The sequence below is a fragment of the Eleutherodactylus coqui genome, chromosome 2 (assembly GCF_035609145.1).
Source record: "Eleutherodactylus coqui strain aEleCoq1 chromosome 2, aEleCoq1.hap1, whole genome shotgun sequence".
Lineage (NCBI taxonomy): Eukaryota > Metazoa > Chordata > Amphibia > Anura > Eleutherodactylidae > Eleutherodactylus > Eleutherodactylus coqui.
In genome coordinates this window covers 159,602,499-159,621,895 of record NC_089838.1, presented here as the reverse complement: position 1 = coordinate 159,621,895, position 19,397 = coordinate 159,602,499, and the positions used below count along the sequence as shown (strand labels likewise).

At 41.3% G+C, this 19,397-nt stretch overlaps 1 protein-coding gene across 6 annotated transcripts in view; it reads left to right on the top strand.

Annotated features, from left to right (window-relative positions):
* CADPS2 (calcium dependent secretion activator 2) overlaps positions 1 to 19,397 on the top strand; it is a 458,085-nt gene that overhangs the window by 258,802 nt on the left and 179,886 nt on the right. For all 6 annotated transcript variants that reach the window (XM_066591847.1, XM_066591846.1, XM_066591844.1 and 3 more), the window contains exons 17-18: positions 4,456 to 4,559; positions 11,377 to 11,533. In XM_066591847.1, coding sequence (XP_066447944.1) covers positions 4,456 to 4,559; positions 11,377 to 11,533 — 261 coding nt within the window. The remainder of the gene's footprint in view (positions 1 to 4,455; positions 4,560 to 11,376; positions 11,534 to 19,397) is intronic.

The following is a 19,397-nucleotide window of genomic DNA, read 5'->3' as shown; positions in this document are numbered from 1 at the left end:
GGCCTGCAAGACAGACTGAAGTGTCTAGGTATACATGTTTGGAGAATTCTGCGCACCTTGTGGCAGGACTGTCCAAGCATCATTTTTATCATTTCTATAAGTTTAACTCAATACCGTTTGTTGTCTGTATAAGGGCCGGAGATTCAGACTCCAGTCTGCCCTATCGTCTATGAGTTTAGACTTCAGGGGTTCCCATAAACCTTCTACAAAGGCCATACTAAGTACATGTTCGCCCATTTCTTCTATGCCCCTATACCCCAGATCTGTCCAACGTTGTTGAAGGCGGGCATAGAATTGTTCTACACTTTCATCCTTCTCTTTGTGTGATATTAGAAAGAGACCAGGAGGATTCTATCAATTTTTCTTTTGCCCAACATTCTAGACCAAAAAATATCTTACCACTTCTTAATTTTCTGTTTAATTTTATCCCAATCTGTGCCACAATAGTCTTTCACATAATTTAAGATTATAGTTCTCACTGCCTCCCCTGTTTTCAACATAATCAGAGGACCCAGATCAGCTGATGTTGCAGAGTATGTGTCTTGTATTTGTGCTATCTGTCTAAAGAAAGGGATAGGTCTGGTCATGGGGTCTGGTAATTGCTGTATGAGCGACATATGCTCTTGTGGTGTCCATGGTCTGTATTTGACTTTTTGTGATGTTGCATCATATTGACTCCTTCTGCCTTCCCCCTGTACTACATCTGCTCCTGTACCTCCCTGCGTCTCCTCCTTGTCCTCTTCCTCATGCTTCCACTCACTAGCCTTGGATCTAGTGACCATAGGCATAACCGGTTTGTGTCGAGGAGCTCCGCAAGCAGTGCATCTCTCTCTCCAATCTGGGTTTTGTTGTCCACAATGCCAGCAGGTCTATCCCTCCGGTCCAATGTTTGACCTGGGAGTGGATAGCTTGGCATAGGGTGGGGGAGGAGGAGACGGTTGGAATTAAGATAAAGGAAGGGGTGAAGGTGGAAGAGGGAACTGACCCAGCAACGGGGGAGCATAATATACCTGTCCTTTGAATTCTTTTCTCTGATATCCTGCATCTTCTATATCTCTACTTGCCTTTTTCCAACCATTCAACATTTCCTGTAGTCCATTATCTTTAACCCATCCAGCATGACTTTCTGCAAACCTATCCTAATGCTGGGGGTCTAGTGCTCCTGTTCCCCAATATCCCACCTGCTTTAACAATTTGTCACAACCTTTACTTACTGCATCCCTGCCTTCTCTTTGTTTCACTATTTCCCTTGCAGTCTTCCATACCTTTATCCTCTTTGCCAGCAATATTCATCATGGCTGGTGGTTTATGTATACCAAGAGGCTTATTATTTTTATTCGTTCACACACATAAAACAATCCCCTGGCCATTGAGATATACAAACGGAAACGCAGAGGGCCCTGTCCAGAATCGTGGCCTTGTTAGGGACTCCTTTTCAGCGTCACTGATCGGGTTCCTATTAATACGGGACACAGAGATTTATATTTGTACCCCGGAGGTCAGGTTCCGTCGATCAGGTCCGCTCATTTCAATCATTCACTCATGCATAAACAGACACACATAAAGACAAAAACATTTGCATGTCACTTCCTTCTTTTAAGTGTCAGTACTTCCTCACCCTGTCTGTAAGTGTCGGTACTTCCCCACCCTGCTTATTTTCCCCCGTCTCTACTACTTCTCTTATACCTATAAGAGGCTCCCAAAGGGGATTTTATCCCCTGAAAACTTTAGGCTTCCCTGGTACAACTTATACCATGCCTTCCAGAGATCGGCAAACGGGTTTCATATTCTTTAAACTGACCACGCAAAGTAACAAATAAAGACAATAACAGTTAAAGAACACCCGCACAGCATATTCAGCCCACCATATGGATTCTTTAAAAGCTTGAAGATTTATAAGAGGCATGCACTTCTTACCCCTCGGACAGAAAAGGAGCAGCCAAGAAGCACGGATAGATTGTGGCAAGATAAAATCTTACCTTACTGCGCAGTTTTTGTCAATCCATGGTTAAGAGTGGCTCCTTATCCCATCTGGGTCCGGGGGGTTCGAGGTGTAGGTGGTCCTCTTGTTCCTTCAAGCCCCACGTTGGGCGCCGATTTGATAGGGAAATTCAATGTTCTGTCAATATGCTGTGAGGCTCCAAATCAGAGGTGGTTATGGCGGCTGCCATGAGAAAGCAGTCACACAGACTGGTCTATGTGCAAAGCAATCTACCTTTATTACATATGTGACAACTTAAATAGTAACATGACGCAGGGCGGGCTTTATGCCTGATAAACCTGTTTTCACGTAAACATACATTGTTGCTTAGAGATGTTATCTTAGATTGTACAACTTTTCACATTTCAATATTACATTCCATTGGCAATTCCTGTTAAACAAGATATGCGATTTAGTAAATTTTGCTGCGTTGTACTGAGTTGTAGAATATGCCCAGTAAATCCTGTGTAACTGTCCAGAAGTGGTAGACAAAATCATATTTAGGCCTGAGACCTTCACATATACAAAATAAAATCATATTCAGGCCTGAAGCCTTCACAGGGTGTCCACTGGTCTACTTCCTTTTCACTTTCCCCTCTGTGGGCCCTGTCGTGGGCGCAGAAGAGCGTGAGGGGAAGGGAGAACAGGCCAGGAGGGTGACTGCTGCAGGGCTGGCGGCAACCAAGAAAGCTGGAAGATCTTGTGGGAGACAGAGCTCTTCTATGCAGCCCTTTTGTCGAACCTTTAGTCGGAGGGGAAATCCCCATGGGGAGGTTAGGTTGCGGTGATGTAATTTCTCAAGCAGAGACTATATAGCCCTTCTTTTTTAGAGTATAAACTGGGAGAGGTCTGGTAGTAACTGTAGTGCTTGATAAAGAACAGAGCATCAATCTGTGCTTTACCCATAATGGATTCCTTCAGTTGGTATCTGTGGATTCAAAAACTAACAACTTGAGGGTGGTTTAAATCTGTAGGTCTCAGACCTAAGGATTGGTGAAACCTGTTCATTTCCAATTGAGTATCCAAAGAAGGTCATTGGACACATGGAGGAGGGTCTCCTCCAGGTGCTGTTGATCAATGGTCTCAGAGAGGCTTCTTATTCTGACATCTCTCCGTCCTCTGTTTTCTTTATCATCTAGTGAGTCCGTAAGGACTTTGAGTTGATATCACTTTGGCTACAGTTTTCTATTTTGGAAGTCCACATTGCTGGAACAGGAGGAAATGGTGCCCTCTGCGGAGGAAACCTGCTCCCCTAATTGTTAAACCTAGGATCGAACTAATTATGTTCAGAATTTTAGGAAGATTCTAAGCATGCAATTTAGGATTCCATATCTTCTCTTGTGAGCATGAATCTTATGGCCCCTTTTACATGGTCCGAGAATCTCATGATTCTTATTTGCCTGAGGGAACAAGCTGGTGACGTCCTCACCTGCTTGTCCACGCTCATGCAGTTTAAACTGCATGATGCTCAACGAGAATTGTGCAGTTCTTGTACCCTAATCATTTAGTGTTTTTCGCATTTATATGTAGAAGCTATAGAGCCCCATATTTATGGGCTGAATACAGATTTTTTTCCCTAGCAACAGCCTTCAGCTGAATAAGAGGGGTGCAACAGTTCAAGTGATTTTTTATAAAAGCAGTCTGAATCTGATGATTAAAGGGCTTCTGTCATCAGGTTCATACTGCCTGAACCAAGGGCAGCATGAACCCGGGACAGGGGAGCCTATTGCCTCCATGTATGTTTTATTCTAAGTGTATTAGAACTTTCAGAAGTTTCACTGGGAGTTGGGCTCTGAGTGACGACTGTAGCACTGTGCTTGCCTCTCCCTACCTCCAGCATGAAGACTGACAGCTCTCTCCCTTTACACAAAAGGCAAGATAGATGTTGCCCAATATGCTGCCTACGGGAATAAGCTGGCGTGGCCCACCTACATGACGTAAAGCACGCTCAGTTTAGAGTCAAACTTCAAAGCATGTTTTTTCTTAAATCCTGCCACCTTTCAGAATAAAGCATACACAGAGGCAATAGGCATCCTTGTCTTAGCTTTCACGAGGGGAATGAATCGGAGGACAGAATCTATTTTAGTTGTATTTTAAGAAAGTCTTAATCGACTGTTTTTAGATAAAAATAAAGGACAGTTACAATTTAATGCAATTTTGTACATTGACTGTATAGTTCTGCGACTGATAAGAACTCTGCAATTTAATTATTTAAAAAAAGTTCATCTTCAATGTATTCGCTAAACACTTATGGATACTATGCTAAACAAGAATAAAAATAAGTAATATTATGCTAAGTAAAAAAAAATAGTTAATCTTCAAAAAAAAAAAAATTTGCATAAATTGTTCGTTTTCCCCCTCTGGAATGACTAGTTGATTTAGTTGCAATGCAGGTAGCAATTTATGGGATACCATTCTGAAAGCCAATTTATTTAATAGCAAAATTTCAATATGGTTGTTCTCTCACCATTCAGAGACTATGGTTCAAGACGATCCTTCAAAGAAATTACGTGATGTAATTCATCTAGCCGAGCTCTGTATAGAGGTACTACAGCAAAATGAGGAGCATCACTCAGAGGTAAGACAGTCTTCAGTGAATGTCAGATTTCAGTTATATTAAGCTAAAAATAAGTTGTCATTGTACAATGTTAGCAGGTTCTTCAAATATTTTATGTACTTTTGCTAAGTAAAATATAGGCAATTTATCCCTAACAAATTGAGGACTTTAAAACATCTGGTTTAACTCAGAGATTTTTTTCTTCTCTTTTTTTACCTTGCACCTGCCATGTGTGAACATGTTCTTAAAAATGCATTTGATATCACAGAAACATCTGTCTGTAAAATATGAAAATAATTCTCAAGGGGTAAATGTTCTCCTCAAGAAATATTACTGATGACATGTTTTTGGAGCTTGGAAAATATATTTTGAAGTTCTACGTTGAGATATTAACATTAACCTTTACCTATCTTCTGTCTCCTAGTACTTGCCAATTAAAATTTTTTATTTCAATCCTTATTTTTTTCTTATCGTATTTGTTCTTTATATTGAAAAAACATGCGATTCTAATTTTTTCACAAAAATATTAGGATTTTAATGTGCAGGTGTAGAAATTTTTTTGGGTAGGAAAAGGTTAAAGATTTGACTAATATTGAACCAAGATAAACCGTTTGAATATGCTAGAATTTGGCATGAAAGGCAGTCCTTATTTATACTAGTATAATTTGCTGTCTGTGTATACAACAGAGGTCACGCAGTAGGCCTATTCTGAGGTAGGTGTTTAACACCTATGGTCCATGTGAAAAGATCATAGCATGTTCTATTATGGTTCGAATAGCCAATGCAATGTTAGAACGACTGTGAAAATCAGAAAGCACACAGACACCCAGTGATTTTTGCTACTGATTATTGTGCAGGCAATGCAGGCACAGCCCTGGCAATAATCTCTGAACCCCTTAACGCTCCATGACATACAGTTGCATCATGGAGGTTCAGGGTTTGCATGGAGAGGGATTGGGAGACAAGCCTGCTCCATGCAATACGAGTGTTGGCTGTTTCTTACAGCTGACAACTGCCCTCAACAGCTGCAGTCAGCACTCCAACTGATCATGACTGTTAACCCATTAAATGCAGCTGCCAATTCTGACATCTGCATTTAAATGCCCTGATCAGAGTTCGGTTATCATGGCAGCCGAAGGACTTCTGAAAGCCCCCAGTGCTGCTATTGCAGATAGCCTATCAAGCCATGCCTGTGACAAGGCTTTGATTGCCTATCATATTGAAATATAATGTAATACTATGGTATTACCTGATACTGCAGGAGCGATCAGATCATAGCAAATTCTTGTCCCATGTGGAGACTAAAAAAAAAATGTAAAAATCAGTTTAAAAGTTGTATTAATTATTTAAAAATAAAACAAAAGGTAATATATAATAAAAATCTAAATAAAAAACCTCAAAACATATTTGTATCACTGTGTCCATAAAAGTCAGATCTTTTAAAGTAACGTATTATTTATCCCACACAGTGAGCGCCGTTTCATATTTATTCCAAAGATATTTTGGGGAAAAAAATTGTACAGCAAAAAATAAATATATAAATTTGGTATCATAGTAATCGTACTGACCAACAGAATTAAGATGTCAAGTCATTTTTGCTGCAGTGTACAAACACGACCCCCCAAAGATAGTGGAATTGAACTTTTTATTCCCATTTCACTCCACTTAGAATTTTTTAAACATTTTTCAGTACATTATATGGTATTGAAAAATATAACTTGTTACACAAAAGAAAAAGCCCTCAGACATTCATGTGGATGGATAGATAAGAGTTATAATTTTTTAAAAGTGGGGAGGAAAAAACAAAAATTAAATAAAAGGTCCGCGTCCTTAAGTGATTAAAGTGGTTGTCCCAAAGGAAGTGACTGGAGAATCCACATATGGAATGAGATCTCTAGATGTGTGGCTCACAATAGGAGCCATGAGTTCACATTCAGTTTGCATGGCAGCATCCTCTTCTTCTAGTAGCTATACAGTATAAAATAAGAGTAAAGCACATCATCATAAACTTCTGTGTTAAACAATTATTGTCGTGGAAGTGTCATTGTACCTCCTCTCTCTTTAGTGATTAGTGTTTTTAAATGTTTGCAATTCCATGTTTTGCTTTCTACTCTACATTTAATATCTATTGCCTCTATTTTTCAGCTGAATGTAGCTCACAATGTAAAATACAAAAGTTGGGTTCCACTGAATTTTTGTTTTACTATCATTAAGCAACACGTAATATTGCAATGTCATAACAGTACTTACAGTTTTTGTGAAATTTAAAGAAAAGGTTATTTGCATAATACACATACAGTATGGAAAGTCAAATCACAGTGGTATGGAAATCTATATAATCTCAAAGACCCTTCACAGATATAGATAAAATTTAATGACTTTTATTAATAAATTCTAAAATTGTGGGCTCACATATAACACTTACAAACGATACACAAAGAGACAAGTAACACATATGTAAGGATCAACCCTAATTCGGGATCGTGTAGGGTGGCGCGTCTCCCAGATAAATTAAGGAGATCAGTACCGCTCATATGTATAAGTGAAAGATCCTGTATTTCACAAAAATTTTTGTGTCCAAGTCTAAAAAATAGAACTTTAGAATACTGGTGCGGTACGAAAATTGATACCCCCTTGAAACACGATCTTGTTTCGCATATTAGAGATGCTAAGACAATTTTCTATGAGTACCCCGTTGTAGCACAGTGTTGTTTTACACAAGGAAGTGCTAAATACATGGGCTCATTGCACGTCAATGATGCTGAACAAGAAAAAAGGGGACTCAGAAAGCTCAATATGGAAAGTCAGAAGGAGCATGGACAAGAAAGAGACAAGCAGTAAAGACGGGGAAAAGTGACCTTAAACTGATTTTCACACAAGTTCGATGGAGGTCCAGCAGCTAGTCCTACCATCAATATAGTGTGTGGGGGGGGGGGGGGTCACACACGACTGAGCTATAAAACAGCTGTCCTCCTAGTAATTCTATGATTGTTTTTTATTAGCATCTTTTTATGATTTTGTTTCCTAATGTGTCATGTGTCTCTCTTACTTTGCAACACTTTTATGGATTTATATAGGGGAAAGAGGTATGTATTTCATTTTGCTGTTGCTTTTCACTTGATGCTTTCATGGAAGAATTTAGCTTTCCTATGTCTTAGGAACCCTGCTGTGTCCTTGTCTGGCTATACTCTTAGAAGTGGATTTTCAGTCATTTCAGTTTCTCCCATCTAATATAATTTGGATGAACTCATGAATATTAAGTGTGCACAGTATGCACTTTTTAGAGCATCAAGTTGTATTTAAAAGCTGTTCTTCCTTCTCTAAATGCATCACAGAAGGAGAAATATAAAAACAAAGAGTGGCAGACCTTCTGATACATGTAGTCCATCATGCAGACCAGCAACCTATTAATGACACCATAATAGTTTGGCGGGTTGCCCTGCACCTTATTAAGTGAACCACATTGGTACTGCCACCCTAGGCTCCCCCTGGAGTTTTAAAGCCAAACTGCATGTGAATAATAGATAATAAATGCAAGGTATTAGTTGGATTTTGGCCAAAATACATCAGCTCACTAACCGCGTCAAGGTTCCTTGCCTGTAGTGAGTCCCTACACTAATATAAATATGTCACAGAAGGGGAAATATAAAAGCAAGCAATCACAGAAAATGGGCAGATAGCGTCCTTCTATAAATGGGACTAAAAATTTTAACCATCGTTTGCTATTTAAGTTTGATCAAACTGAAAGTGAATCTGTCAGCTGGAACACGGTGTCCAAACCGCAGGCAACAGCTTATGGAGCAGGAGGAGCTGAGCAGATTTATATGTATTTTTAAATATATATTTAGTATAACTTGTATTTTATTAATTTATGTCACTGCTCATTCTAAGTTTAGAGGTCCAGTGGGCGGTCCTATCAGTGATATAAATAAATACATTTCTGTATAAACCGTCATAAACAGATAGCTGTCAATTACTGATAGCACTGCCCAATGGACTGTTCAGCTCAAAATGAGCAGTGATAAAAATAAATAAATGAAATACAAGTTATACTGAATCTTTCCCTATAAAATTATGTATCAATCTGTTCAGCTCCTCCAGCTGTATAACATGCTGCTTGCGGTTAGCACAGCATGTTCAAGGTGACAGGTTCCCTTTAATCTTCTGTTCACCTAGCAACCTATCAGCATACAAATTTATCCTGTACTTTCACTACTCTATGCTATGTCAAGTTTGTGTATGCTACTCCCTGCTACATGCCTGCAAGGAGACCATTATTCCAATGTGAACCCACATACATTGAAAGTTGACAATATAGACTCCTTGTTTTAGGATTTGTTAACTTGAATGTAGGTCCAAACTTTGGAGCAAACAGCTATGAAATATGAAAAGGCATGACATCTTTGCATGAAAATAGTGTTTGTATACTGTACTCAATATCATATAAATCCCTTAGTGACAGTCCCATTGCCTCTTTGCTTTCTAGCTAACTGGGCTTTAATTCTCACGGACGTAAAAACATGCTTCCTCTGAGGATTAAAGCCACGTGGGTTTAGAACGTGACAGCTCCATGCTGACTGTTGACAGAGGTAGCTGACAACCTGGAGCTATCACGGGGGCCGGCATATCTGACCTGCGGTCCTGATCGCATGAAAGTAAACAAAAAGTGAGGGCAGCGGAAACTACTCACCCACATTCTCCACAATGTCCCGTGACGATTTGGTCCGAAAAGAGCCTCCGTCCGTCTTCTGCGCATGCACAGAAAACCAGATAGGCGCAGAGGATTTGAAAAGCAGGAGATGTCATCGAGGACCGCGTTGATCGGTCCCTGGGCCCGTGATATGCCGCTATCCAATGGATAGTGGCGATCATGGAAAAGTTCAAAAAGTTAAATAAAGTTAAAGTTTCAGATCTCCTCATGGATTGGATCCATGAGGGAAGGTGAAAATACTCACCCACGTCCTCCGCGATGTCCCACGACGTTCTGGTTTTCCAGGACCTGACGTCGCTCTCTGCGCATCCGCTCCCCAGAAAATTTAAAATCCCTCTAGCAAGTGTAGCCGGGAGCAAAGAGATATCACCGGGAGCCGCTGCATGCTGTTCTCGGTCACATGATCGCTGTAATCCAATGGATAAGAAGTGTAAAAAAAAAAAAAAAGTTTCATTTACGTGCCTAAGGCCCCCGGGATTTATCGTGCACCTTACCCCGGCTTCTGCACACGTGCCTGTCGCCAAAATGGCGGACGCATGCGCAAAAGCTGCAGATTGCCAGGGTAATTTAAAATCTCCCTGCTCCTAGCTACCAAATGTGGCCATCCCTGCTCCTGGCTATCTTAACAGATAATGGCAATACAGACATAAGATTAGGGCCACAATGGGTATGTGTCTGAACACAAGACAAACCGGGGGGAATCCATTTTGGGGTGAAAGTATTCATACCCCTATGTATGCTGTACATAAAAAGTGTTTTTAAAATGACATTATTGTCAAAAAAATTAAAATCTTAATTTTTTCCTTCTGCTTTGCTTAGATTTATTCAAAAACTGTGGGGTCTAAGTCCGCAGTACACCCCTAGATGAATTTGTTAAGGGGTCTAGTTTTGTGGGGGATTTCTGTCGTTTTGGCCACTCAATGGTTCTACAATGTGCAATAAGGCCTGAAACTCCTTCAAGCAAAATTTCGGTTCTGAAAGCCACCGGCTGCTCCTTTCAGTTTGCGCCCCGTTGTGCATACAGACATAATATTAGGGCCACAATGGGTAGGTTTCTGAACACAGGAGAAATGGGGGTATCCAATTTGGTGTGTAAATCCTCAATTTTATGTGCACTATGGAAAAAAAAACTATGTCTTTAATATGCCATATTTGCAAAAATATGAAATTTTATTTTTTCTCATCTAAATTGCATTAACTCCTGAAAAAAAACTGTGGGGTCAAAATACTCATGTCCCCCCTCAGTGAATATATTAAGGGTGTAGTTTTTAAAATGGGGTCATTTGTGGGGGTATCTATCATTCTGACACCTATGAGCCTTTGCAATCTTGGCTTGGTGTAGGAAAACAAAATGTTCCTCAAAATGTTGATAAGTAATGTTAAATTTGTACGTCTCCTAAATGGTTAAAAAAAACTAAAGTTTTTCAAATGTGCGTCCAGAATAAAGTAAACAGATGGAAATATATATCTCCTCAAAAATGTGTGCAGTATGTTTGCACATATTTGAGATATTACAGTTGAAAGAGTGAAAAAAAATTTTTAAAAATTCTAAATTTTCCTAATTTTGGCCCTTTAAATAAATATACACAATTTCTATTGGTCTATTTTTACCACCTAAGGGCTCCCACACACTTGCATTTTTTTAACGCTGCGTTTTTAAAATGCGAATGTCAATAAGACTTTCTAATGTTAAAAACGCATTGCACAAAAATCTCAAAGCACCAACTTGCGATGCGTTTTAACATTATAAAGTCCTATTGACATTCGCATTAAAAAAAACGCAAGTCTATGTGAGAGCCTTAAAGGAAGTACAAGAAGTGGAGAAAAAAACATCTCAGAATCGCTGGGATATGCAAAACCTTTACAGAGTCATTCTATGTTAAAGTGACACATGTCAGATTTCCAAAATTTGGCTGCGTCACTAAAGCGGAAACAGGCTTCGTCACTAAGGGGTTAAATTGTAAAATCTGTTCATCATGCAAATTTTCATGTAAAATTCATTGGCTTCAGACACCATTGGGTCATTTTTTTATTCTTTTCATTTGACGTTTTAAAGGTTTATTAATGATTCGACCTGTAAGAGTAGGATGACTTTGCTTTAACGTGACATGTTTGCTTTGAACATAGGCATTTTCCTGGTGGCCAGATCTGATAGCAGAACATGCCGAGATATTTTGGTCCCTCTTCTCAGTTGATATGAACTCTGCACTAGAATCACAGCCCCAAGACTCTTGGGAAAGTTTTCCTCTTTTCCAGCTGCTGAATAATTTCCTCAGGACGGACTGTAAGTAATGACATAGTTTTATAATGACACGTTATTCAGGCACACAGTAGGATATTTGTGTAAAATTAAAAGTTTCATTCTACTAAGCATGCTAGGTGAGAGTGTTCTGATGCTGGACTTCCTATATACAGTACACTATATGTACAGTTTTTCCAAAATCCTCAATCTTGTGTGTGCTTTCTTGGATTTTTAGGAACCCTGAATACCAACTTCTGGGAAGTCTTTGTTAGACATTGTGTGATAAATGGATAGGTATTTGCTTGTCTTTGGTGCTAGGGATTTCATTCAGAAATAAACTTTTTATTGCGGATTGTATGCTGCTCAATTGAATGTTAAAACAGTTAATGCAGTATTTAGTTGTAATTTACTCTGAAAGGTAGAAATGAACACCACTTTTGTTCTTTCAATATTATTTAACCCATTTCTGTCCCACGGTGTAATGGTATGTCACGGGAACTACATCACTCCTGCAAGCTGTCAGCACAATGATGTTGCTGCTCAAGAACTTTGCTGGCTGTGTTATATGACTGGCACCCATAACTAACAGTTGGGGTTGAAGATACCCCTAATCCTCTTTGTTTAACCTTTTAAATGCTGCAGCATCTAAGTGGTTAACAGAAGTAGGGGCTCCCTCTGTCAATGAATAATACCTTCTCTTGATGCAGCCATGGGAAGCACACTGTTTTCCATGGCAGCCGAAGGCCTAACAATGTCCTCTAAGTTAGCCTTTTCTGTCAGTTGTACAATAGTAAAAATATACAGTAATATAAAAGTATCAAAGTATATTATATGAGTGATCAGAAAATCACATCCGCTGCATGCACCATTTTGTGCGGTTCTCTCGCACGAGCGGCTCCCGCAGCTTCCATTGAAGCCTATGGAAGCCATCTGGTCCCGCGGCAGACACAGCTGTCACTGCGTCCGTGCCGCGGGAAAGCAGGAGTTAAAAAAAAAAAAAAGTAAGTGTGCGCGGCGCATGCGCACGGCACGCTGCCGGCATGCGGAGCACATGCGCTGGGCCGAAGAAAGAAGATCCGGCCATGACGGAGGGGAGACCCGCAGCCTCTGGAGAAGTAAGTATATTCGATTTTCTGGACTCATGTCTGCGGGAAAGGAGGGACCCGCTGTGGGATTCTGCATGGAGAATCCGTACAGGCCTGAATTTCCCCGTGGACATGAGGCCTGAGTGTTCTTGCAAAAAACTAAGTTATTCTAAAAAAAAAATAAAGTGTTTTTATTGTGTAAAAATCGACAAATCTAAAATCTATAGAATTTTGATCTCTTTTTTTTAATTGCAACAATACGCAGAATAAAGTTCTCATATTATTTATAACACACTGTGAAAGACGTAAAAACAAAAACCTGAAATACTTGTGTGACTGCTGTGCTGTTTCACCCTGTTCCTTCCCAAAAATGAATAAGTTATACAATGCATGCATATCCTAAAATAGTGCTATTTCAAAAAATATACCCAGGATTTGCAGTGAGCATAAAAAAACACTTGTTCCACAAAAAAATAATACCTTATATGGTTGTATCAGCAGATAAATAAAAAGCGTCAAACTTTTGAAATGCAGATGTGAAAAAATTGCTCTGCCGTAAATTACTAAACTAGGCCTCGTCCTTGAAAAGTTAAAACTGTATTACGGAATGTATTCTTTTTGTAATAAAAGGGTATAGTTTTTTATTGTGCTGTATGTATAAATTTTTTCTTATTTTCAAGTCCTGCGTTCACAGTAACTTACGGTAGTAGTAACCTTCATTATTTACTTTTAGTAGATGAAAATCTGCCTTAATGATGTGATGGTTACATTGCTATAAAAAGCTCTAATCAATGTATTATAACTGTAATAAGCCAAAGCACTTTTGAGGGAAGTAAAATATCCACTGGAAATAGAATATGCAGGTTCCTATTGAAACACTAGAAGTCGAGTTCCAGAAAAGTCAGAGGCATCGATTGAGAATGTGTATTGACATATTGTGTACAAATAAAAACTACAGGACGTCCTACAAAAAAACGAGCCCTCATACAATTATGTTGACAAAAAAATAAAAAAAGTTATGGCTGTCAGAAGATGGTGGAAAGAAATACCGTATTTTCTGGCGTATAAGACGACCTCCAACCGTCGACTTATATGCCAGCAATACTCCCCACCTGCAGCGCTTCTGCAGGCTGTCGCTCCCTCCTCCACACTGAAAGAGCATTGCTTTCTAAATGCGGGGCTTGAATGCTTGAACACACTAGAAATTTTGTATCGTAGTAATCGTACTGACCCAAAGAAAAAAACTATGTAATTTTTATGCAGTGTATACACACACTAGAAACAAGGTCCCCGCCGCTTCCCCAAAATTTTTCAGTTCATTATATGGTACATTCAATAGTACTATTGAAAAATACAACTCATCCTGTAAAAAGCAAGCCCTCAGGCAACTATGATGATGGATAAGATAAAGAGTTATGATTTTTTTAAAAGTGGGGAGCAGAAAACAAAAATGGTGGTAAAAAGAGGCCTGCATCCTTAATGGGTTAATTTAGTAAGATGCTTCCTCCTGGCTGGAGCTTGCCAAATATATATTCAGATGAGACATTGCTTTATCATTTTATACACTGCAATGTCCAGAGTCAAATACATCACATCAATGAAAGTTTGGGACAAATTCTCACTTTAACACCTGATGTTGACACTGGACTTGTCAGTTTTTAGCCTCCCCCCAAAGATAGTATGGTTTTTTTTAAAATTTGCTTTAATCCATTCCCACTCACTATGTACATGTACGGTGCAGCGGGACAGTAGTGTCTTCATCTTACTGTACATGTACAACGCTAACTTGAGGGGGCTTAGGAGCTGAGTCTCCAGTAATCGGAGCAGGATCACGACTGTAACTGACAGCTGCAGCAGCTGCCGGGATTGGAGCTAGCTCTGATCCCAGCACTTTCCTCCTACAGAAGCCATGTCAACACAGAGCTCATCATCTAAGGGTTTGAAGTGGATGAAGATCCCTCCTTTACCCCAGTCGCACTGGTCGCCATGGCAGCCGGAGGCCAAATCATGGCCTGTGGGTCTTCCCTGCATGTTGGCCTAGGGTGGTCAGTTTGCTCAGTGACAGTAATATTTTTCACTGTCTGTGAAGAAAGTTAAAGTTTAAGATAATCATCACACTACTTATTATTGTGTATCTAAGCGATCAAACAATATCATCTTTTCTTTGAATACGGCGATATCAAAAAGTTTTCCTATGAAGAAGGCTTTTATTGTGCAAATGTAGTAAAATAAAAATGTATAAATTCAGCATCTCCGTAATTCTACTAACCACAGAATAAGCGTAACATATAAATGATAGAGCACAGTGAGCAATATGCGAACAAAACTGTTGTGTATACCTTAGCTCTCAAAACATCAAATATAAAGCAATCAAAAAGTTATCAAAGTTGGAGGAAAAGTTGCTTTTTTGAATTTGGTGGTGCAAGAAAAAAAATTCTACGAAAAATGCTTTTATTGTACAGAGGTAGTAAAAAGATATATATATATATATATATATTATATAAATCTGCTGCTACCACAATCGTACTGACCCGCAGGATAAGGTCAATATATCATTTATACCCCAAGGTGTATCATGTATGGAAATAAAATTGAAAAACTATGTCATAGTTGTGGGTTTATTTGGCTTATAAAAATGGAACAAAAAGTTATCAGCACCCCAAAATGGTGTCAATGAAAAGTCAACTCGAAGTACAAAAAAACAAGCCCTCATACAGTGGCGTAAATAGAAAAATAAGTGTTGTCGTTCTCTGAATATTGCAATGAAAAGTACTTTTATTGAGCAAATATAGTAAAACATAAACTACATAAATTTGGTATCACAGTAAGCACTGAATGAACTAGTATACATGACATGGCAACTAGAATGAAGTTACCATGTCATGTATACTGTGAATGCCATAAAAACCAAACCTGTACAAAAATGACAGAATTACTGTTTTTTCCTCGAACAAAAAATGAAGCCCTGATGTACTTTGAACAATTTACATTCACCCTTACACACTGCTCCACCAGTAAGACTCCAAATAAATCTACTGGAAGACACATAAAAATGTAAGTCCGGAGGCGTGGCTTGCGAATGGCGGGCTAGGAAGCACATTGCCTTAGCTCCCGCAGTTTCCCCACAAAAATAGCCATTTTGGCCGCATAAAACAACTGGAGGAGGACCTACTCACAACCATGGGGAAAAGAAGAACTCAGTCCAGGGGCCCCGGAATGGGTGAGACCGAAAATGCCGGAATCGGACGCTTCTTCAGTGCCGCGGCTGCGGCAGACAGGGAGCCGACAGAGCATAGTGAAGAGGAGCGCCGGGCTCCCTTCCCCTCAGAGGACGCTGTAAATCACAGAGCTCCTCCACATGAAGTGCCTCCGGAGCACAGCAGAAACTCAGCCGGCACAGAAGAAGAGATCCAGCGCTGTCAGCCGAATGCAGAGCCGACAGGTATGCAGCGGCCCCCCCTCTCCCCTCCCCCGCCTGCCAGCGGAGAGAATACATTCCACAGTGTGATAAGGGAGCAGGATCCCCAGACACAGGCTGCAGCCTGGCCACAATCTCCAGCTAGGAAGGGAATAATTAACCCCATAAGCTCCAAACCCCAAAAGGGTTTAAAAGAGGCAGAGAACTTATCCCCCCCACCTCTCAAGACTGCGCCCAGGCAGAGGGCTACACATCCACAAGTGCCACATCCAGAGCCTTATAGTGTGGAGCATGCTCCACAATACACCACCAAGCAGTCCACAGTCTCTGAGGGGAATCACACAGGAGGACCCCCCTCCAGGTCAAGCACCATGCATATGCAGCAGCTGAGCCCCATACCCTCCGCAGAAACAGATAGCCTCTCATCGTGGAACTCATCCCCAGCACGCAAGACAAAAAACACAGGGGCCCCACGTTCTCCGCCAGGAAGCGTGATATCTGACGAAAATGACTGGGACTGGAAAGCGCATCTTAAATCCCTCCCCACCAAGTTTGAGATAGACAATCTCTTTCAACACCTTGAGTCCACGCATAAAAAAGCTGTGACTGAAATTCAAAAAGAAATACAACAAATTGGCCACCGGGTTAATGCCGTGGAAGAAGCACACGAACGCACCCTGACCACACTTGAATCACACAGGCAGGTCATAACAGCCCACTCTACGCAGCTGACCAACATTCTATCTCAAATCGAAGACCTTGAGAATAGACACAGACGAAATAATAATCGCATCCGGGGTCTATCTGAAGAAATCACGAACACTCAACTAGAACAATGGGCCCAGAACTTCTTTGGATCCCTAACACAGAGGTCCCGCGAGAAACCAATCGAGATAGACCGCATTCATAGAACACTCGGTCCCAAATCCCTTGATCCCAAGCGACCTCGCGACGTGATATGTCGCATTCATTTCTTCAAAGACAAAGAGGACATTCTATCTCGTGCTAGAGGCGTACAAAATCTGTCCTTTAACGGATCTCCAATCCTATTACTCCAAGATCTAGCCAAACGAACACTACAGCTGCGTAGAGCGCTGAAACCTCTACTTGACATCCTGAGAAGCAAAGAGATCCCCTACCGATGGGGTTACCCCTTTCAACTTGTGGCTTGGAACGAGGGCAGATCGGCAGTATTCCGCTCACTGGGCGATCTTCCAAACTTCCTAGGGACATTCAAACTCCCCATGGTTTCCCTGCCTGACTGGCCATCACCACCTTCCCTACTGGCCCCGGATGCTAGAGAAGAATGGCAACCAGCGGCGCCAAAGCGACAAAGGGAACCCCGTGGACCTCGCAGACCACAGACCTGAAGCCCAGACGACCGTCAGGACCCCCTACTTGTTGAACCGTGATGTGGGGGCGGGCCCGTCTGTCTCTTGCCCCCTCACAAGGTGCTGGAAGGGGGGTTTTACCCCCTCAGACGGGCTCCGCCACACACGAATACATGGGTTTCGGTCTCTGGACCGGGTTATAGTAGTTAACAGTTAGACTGCCTCCATGTTTCTCTCTTCTCCAACTGAACTCCTTCCTCCTCTCACTAAAAGCTATCTTGCTTGCAGGAAATATTTAGGCCTTAATCATGTTTAATTCCCCCGTTGGGGATATACTATTGTTCTGTGGGGACTGACCGGGGCGCCTACCCGCCGTCTCCTTCCTCGCGTCCAATTAGGCAGGACGACACGAAGTGTGGTCCGTCACCTGGCGACTACCCAGCGTTAGCCTAGAAGGCCTCGGAATAGCCCCGGGACCTTCACTATACTACCTTATTTCTTTCTCTTGTTTTCGCACTCTCTCTCACTGCTTTTCGCTCCTCCTCCCCTTCCATCACCCATGCAATCTTACCTCTCCCTCTCTTCTCCCATCCCACACGCCCTCCCTTCCCCACAATGGCCCACGGTAGCTGTTACTGTGTTATGGGATAATGGATAAACTGACATTTTGCTCCTACAATGCTAGGGGCCTAAACATGCCAGCTAAAAGAGGTCAGATTCTCCATCATCTACATAAAAACAAAGTAATGATAGCAATGTTGCAAGAAACTCACTTCCTCACAGGTAGCACTCCTAATTGCATCTCCAAATTCTACAATACGTGGTACCACAGCCCCCACCCAGAGAGAAAAGCGTGTGGGGTCTCGATTGCCTTTCACAAACAATTTCCCCATCAGCTCTTATCCTCCGAGATTGACGCGGAAGGGCGTTATATCTTCCTAAAAATTTCTTCCAGCAATAAAATATTAACAATTGCAAATGCTTATTTCCCTAACCACTCTCAGGTGTCCTTCGGTGTCCGGATCATTGAGAAGCTTTCGAGATTTGCTGCGGGGTCCCGAATAATCCTCGGCGGGGACTTCAACCTGTGCCTCAATCCGGAGCTGGACTCGTCAGCGGGTAGGACTGGGGTCTCTACACTTGCACTTAAAAAACTCAAAAGGGGCCTAGCCTCCTTAAAATTAGTAGACCTATGGCGAATCTTACATCCAAACACAAGGGACTACACCTACCATTCTGCCATACACAATAGCTACAATAGACTAGACTATCTACTCATTTCTCAAGACCTACTGGACCTGTCCCCTGACAGCTCCATTGGGATCTTTTTGTGGTCAGACCACACTCCAGTGTTTGGGACCCTCCAGGGCCTAGGGGAAAAAAAAGAGAATCACACATGGCGTCTCAATGACAATCTCCTAAACGACCCAACGTGCGCGGAGGCGATTAGACAGGCAATACAGGACTTTTCCAGCATACACGAGACTGACTCCACATCTTCTCCCATTCAATGGGAAGCACTAAAATGTGTAATTAGAGGAATCCTTATTTCCCATGGGGCCAGATTAAAGAAGGAGCGGGTGAAAAACCTGAGGCTCTTATTAACAAGACTTGACACCCTCGAAAATTCAAACAAAAAAACCCCTACAGAAGTACTAAGAGCAGACATTTCAGACACCCGGAAGAAAATCCTCTCCATCCTGGACCAATACTCACTTTGCTCCAGAGATAGGAGACGGGGGGGCTTCTACGAATTCGGAAATAAATGTGGCCGGGGGTTGGCCGGGGCCCTCCATCCCAGGACGTCTACACCTTATATAGCCTCCCTAAACTCTCCCAGAAAAGGTCAGATTTATTCCACTGCAGATATATTAGAATGTTTCAGATCATACTATCATGATCTTTACAATCTATCGGAAAATAGGGGAGCAGTGTCCCAGCAAAACCCCCCAACCATAGAAGACTATCTTAATAGACACGCACCCGGAACTATTTCAAGGGGGGACACAGATAGTCTCGAGGAAAGCTTTACGGAGGGGGAGATCCATGATGTAATTAAAGATCTTAAACTA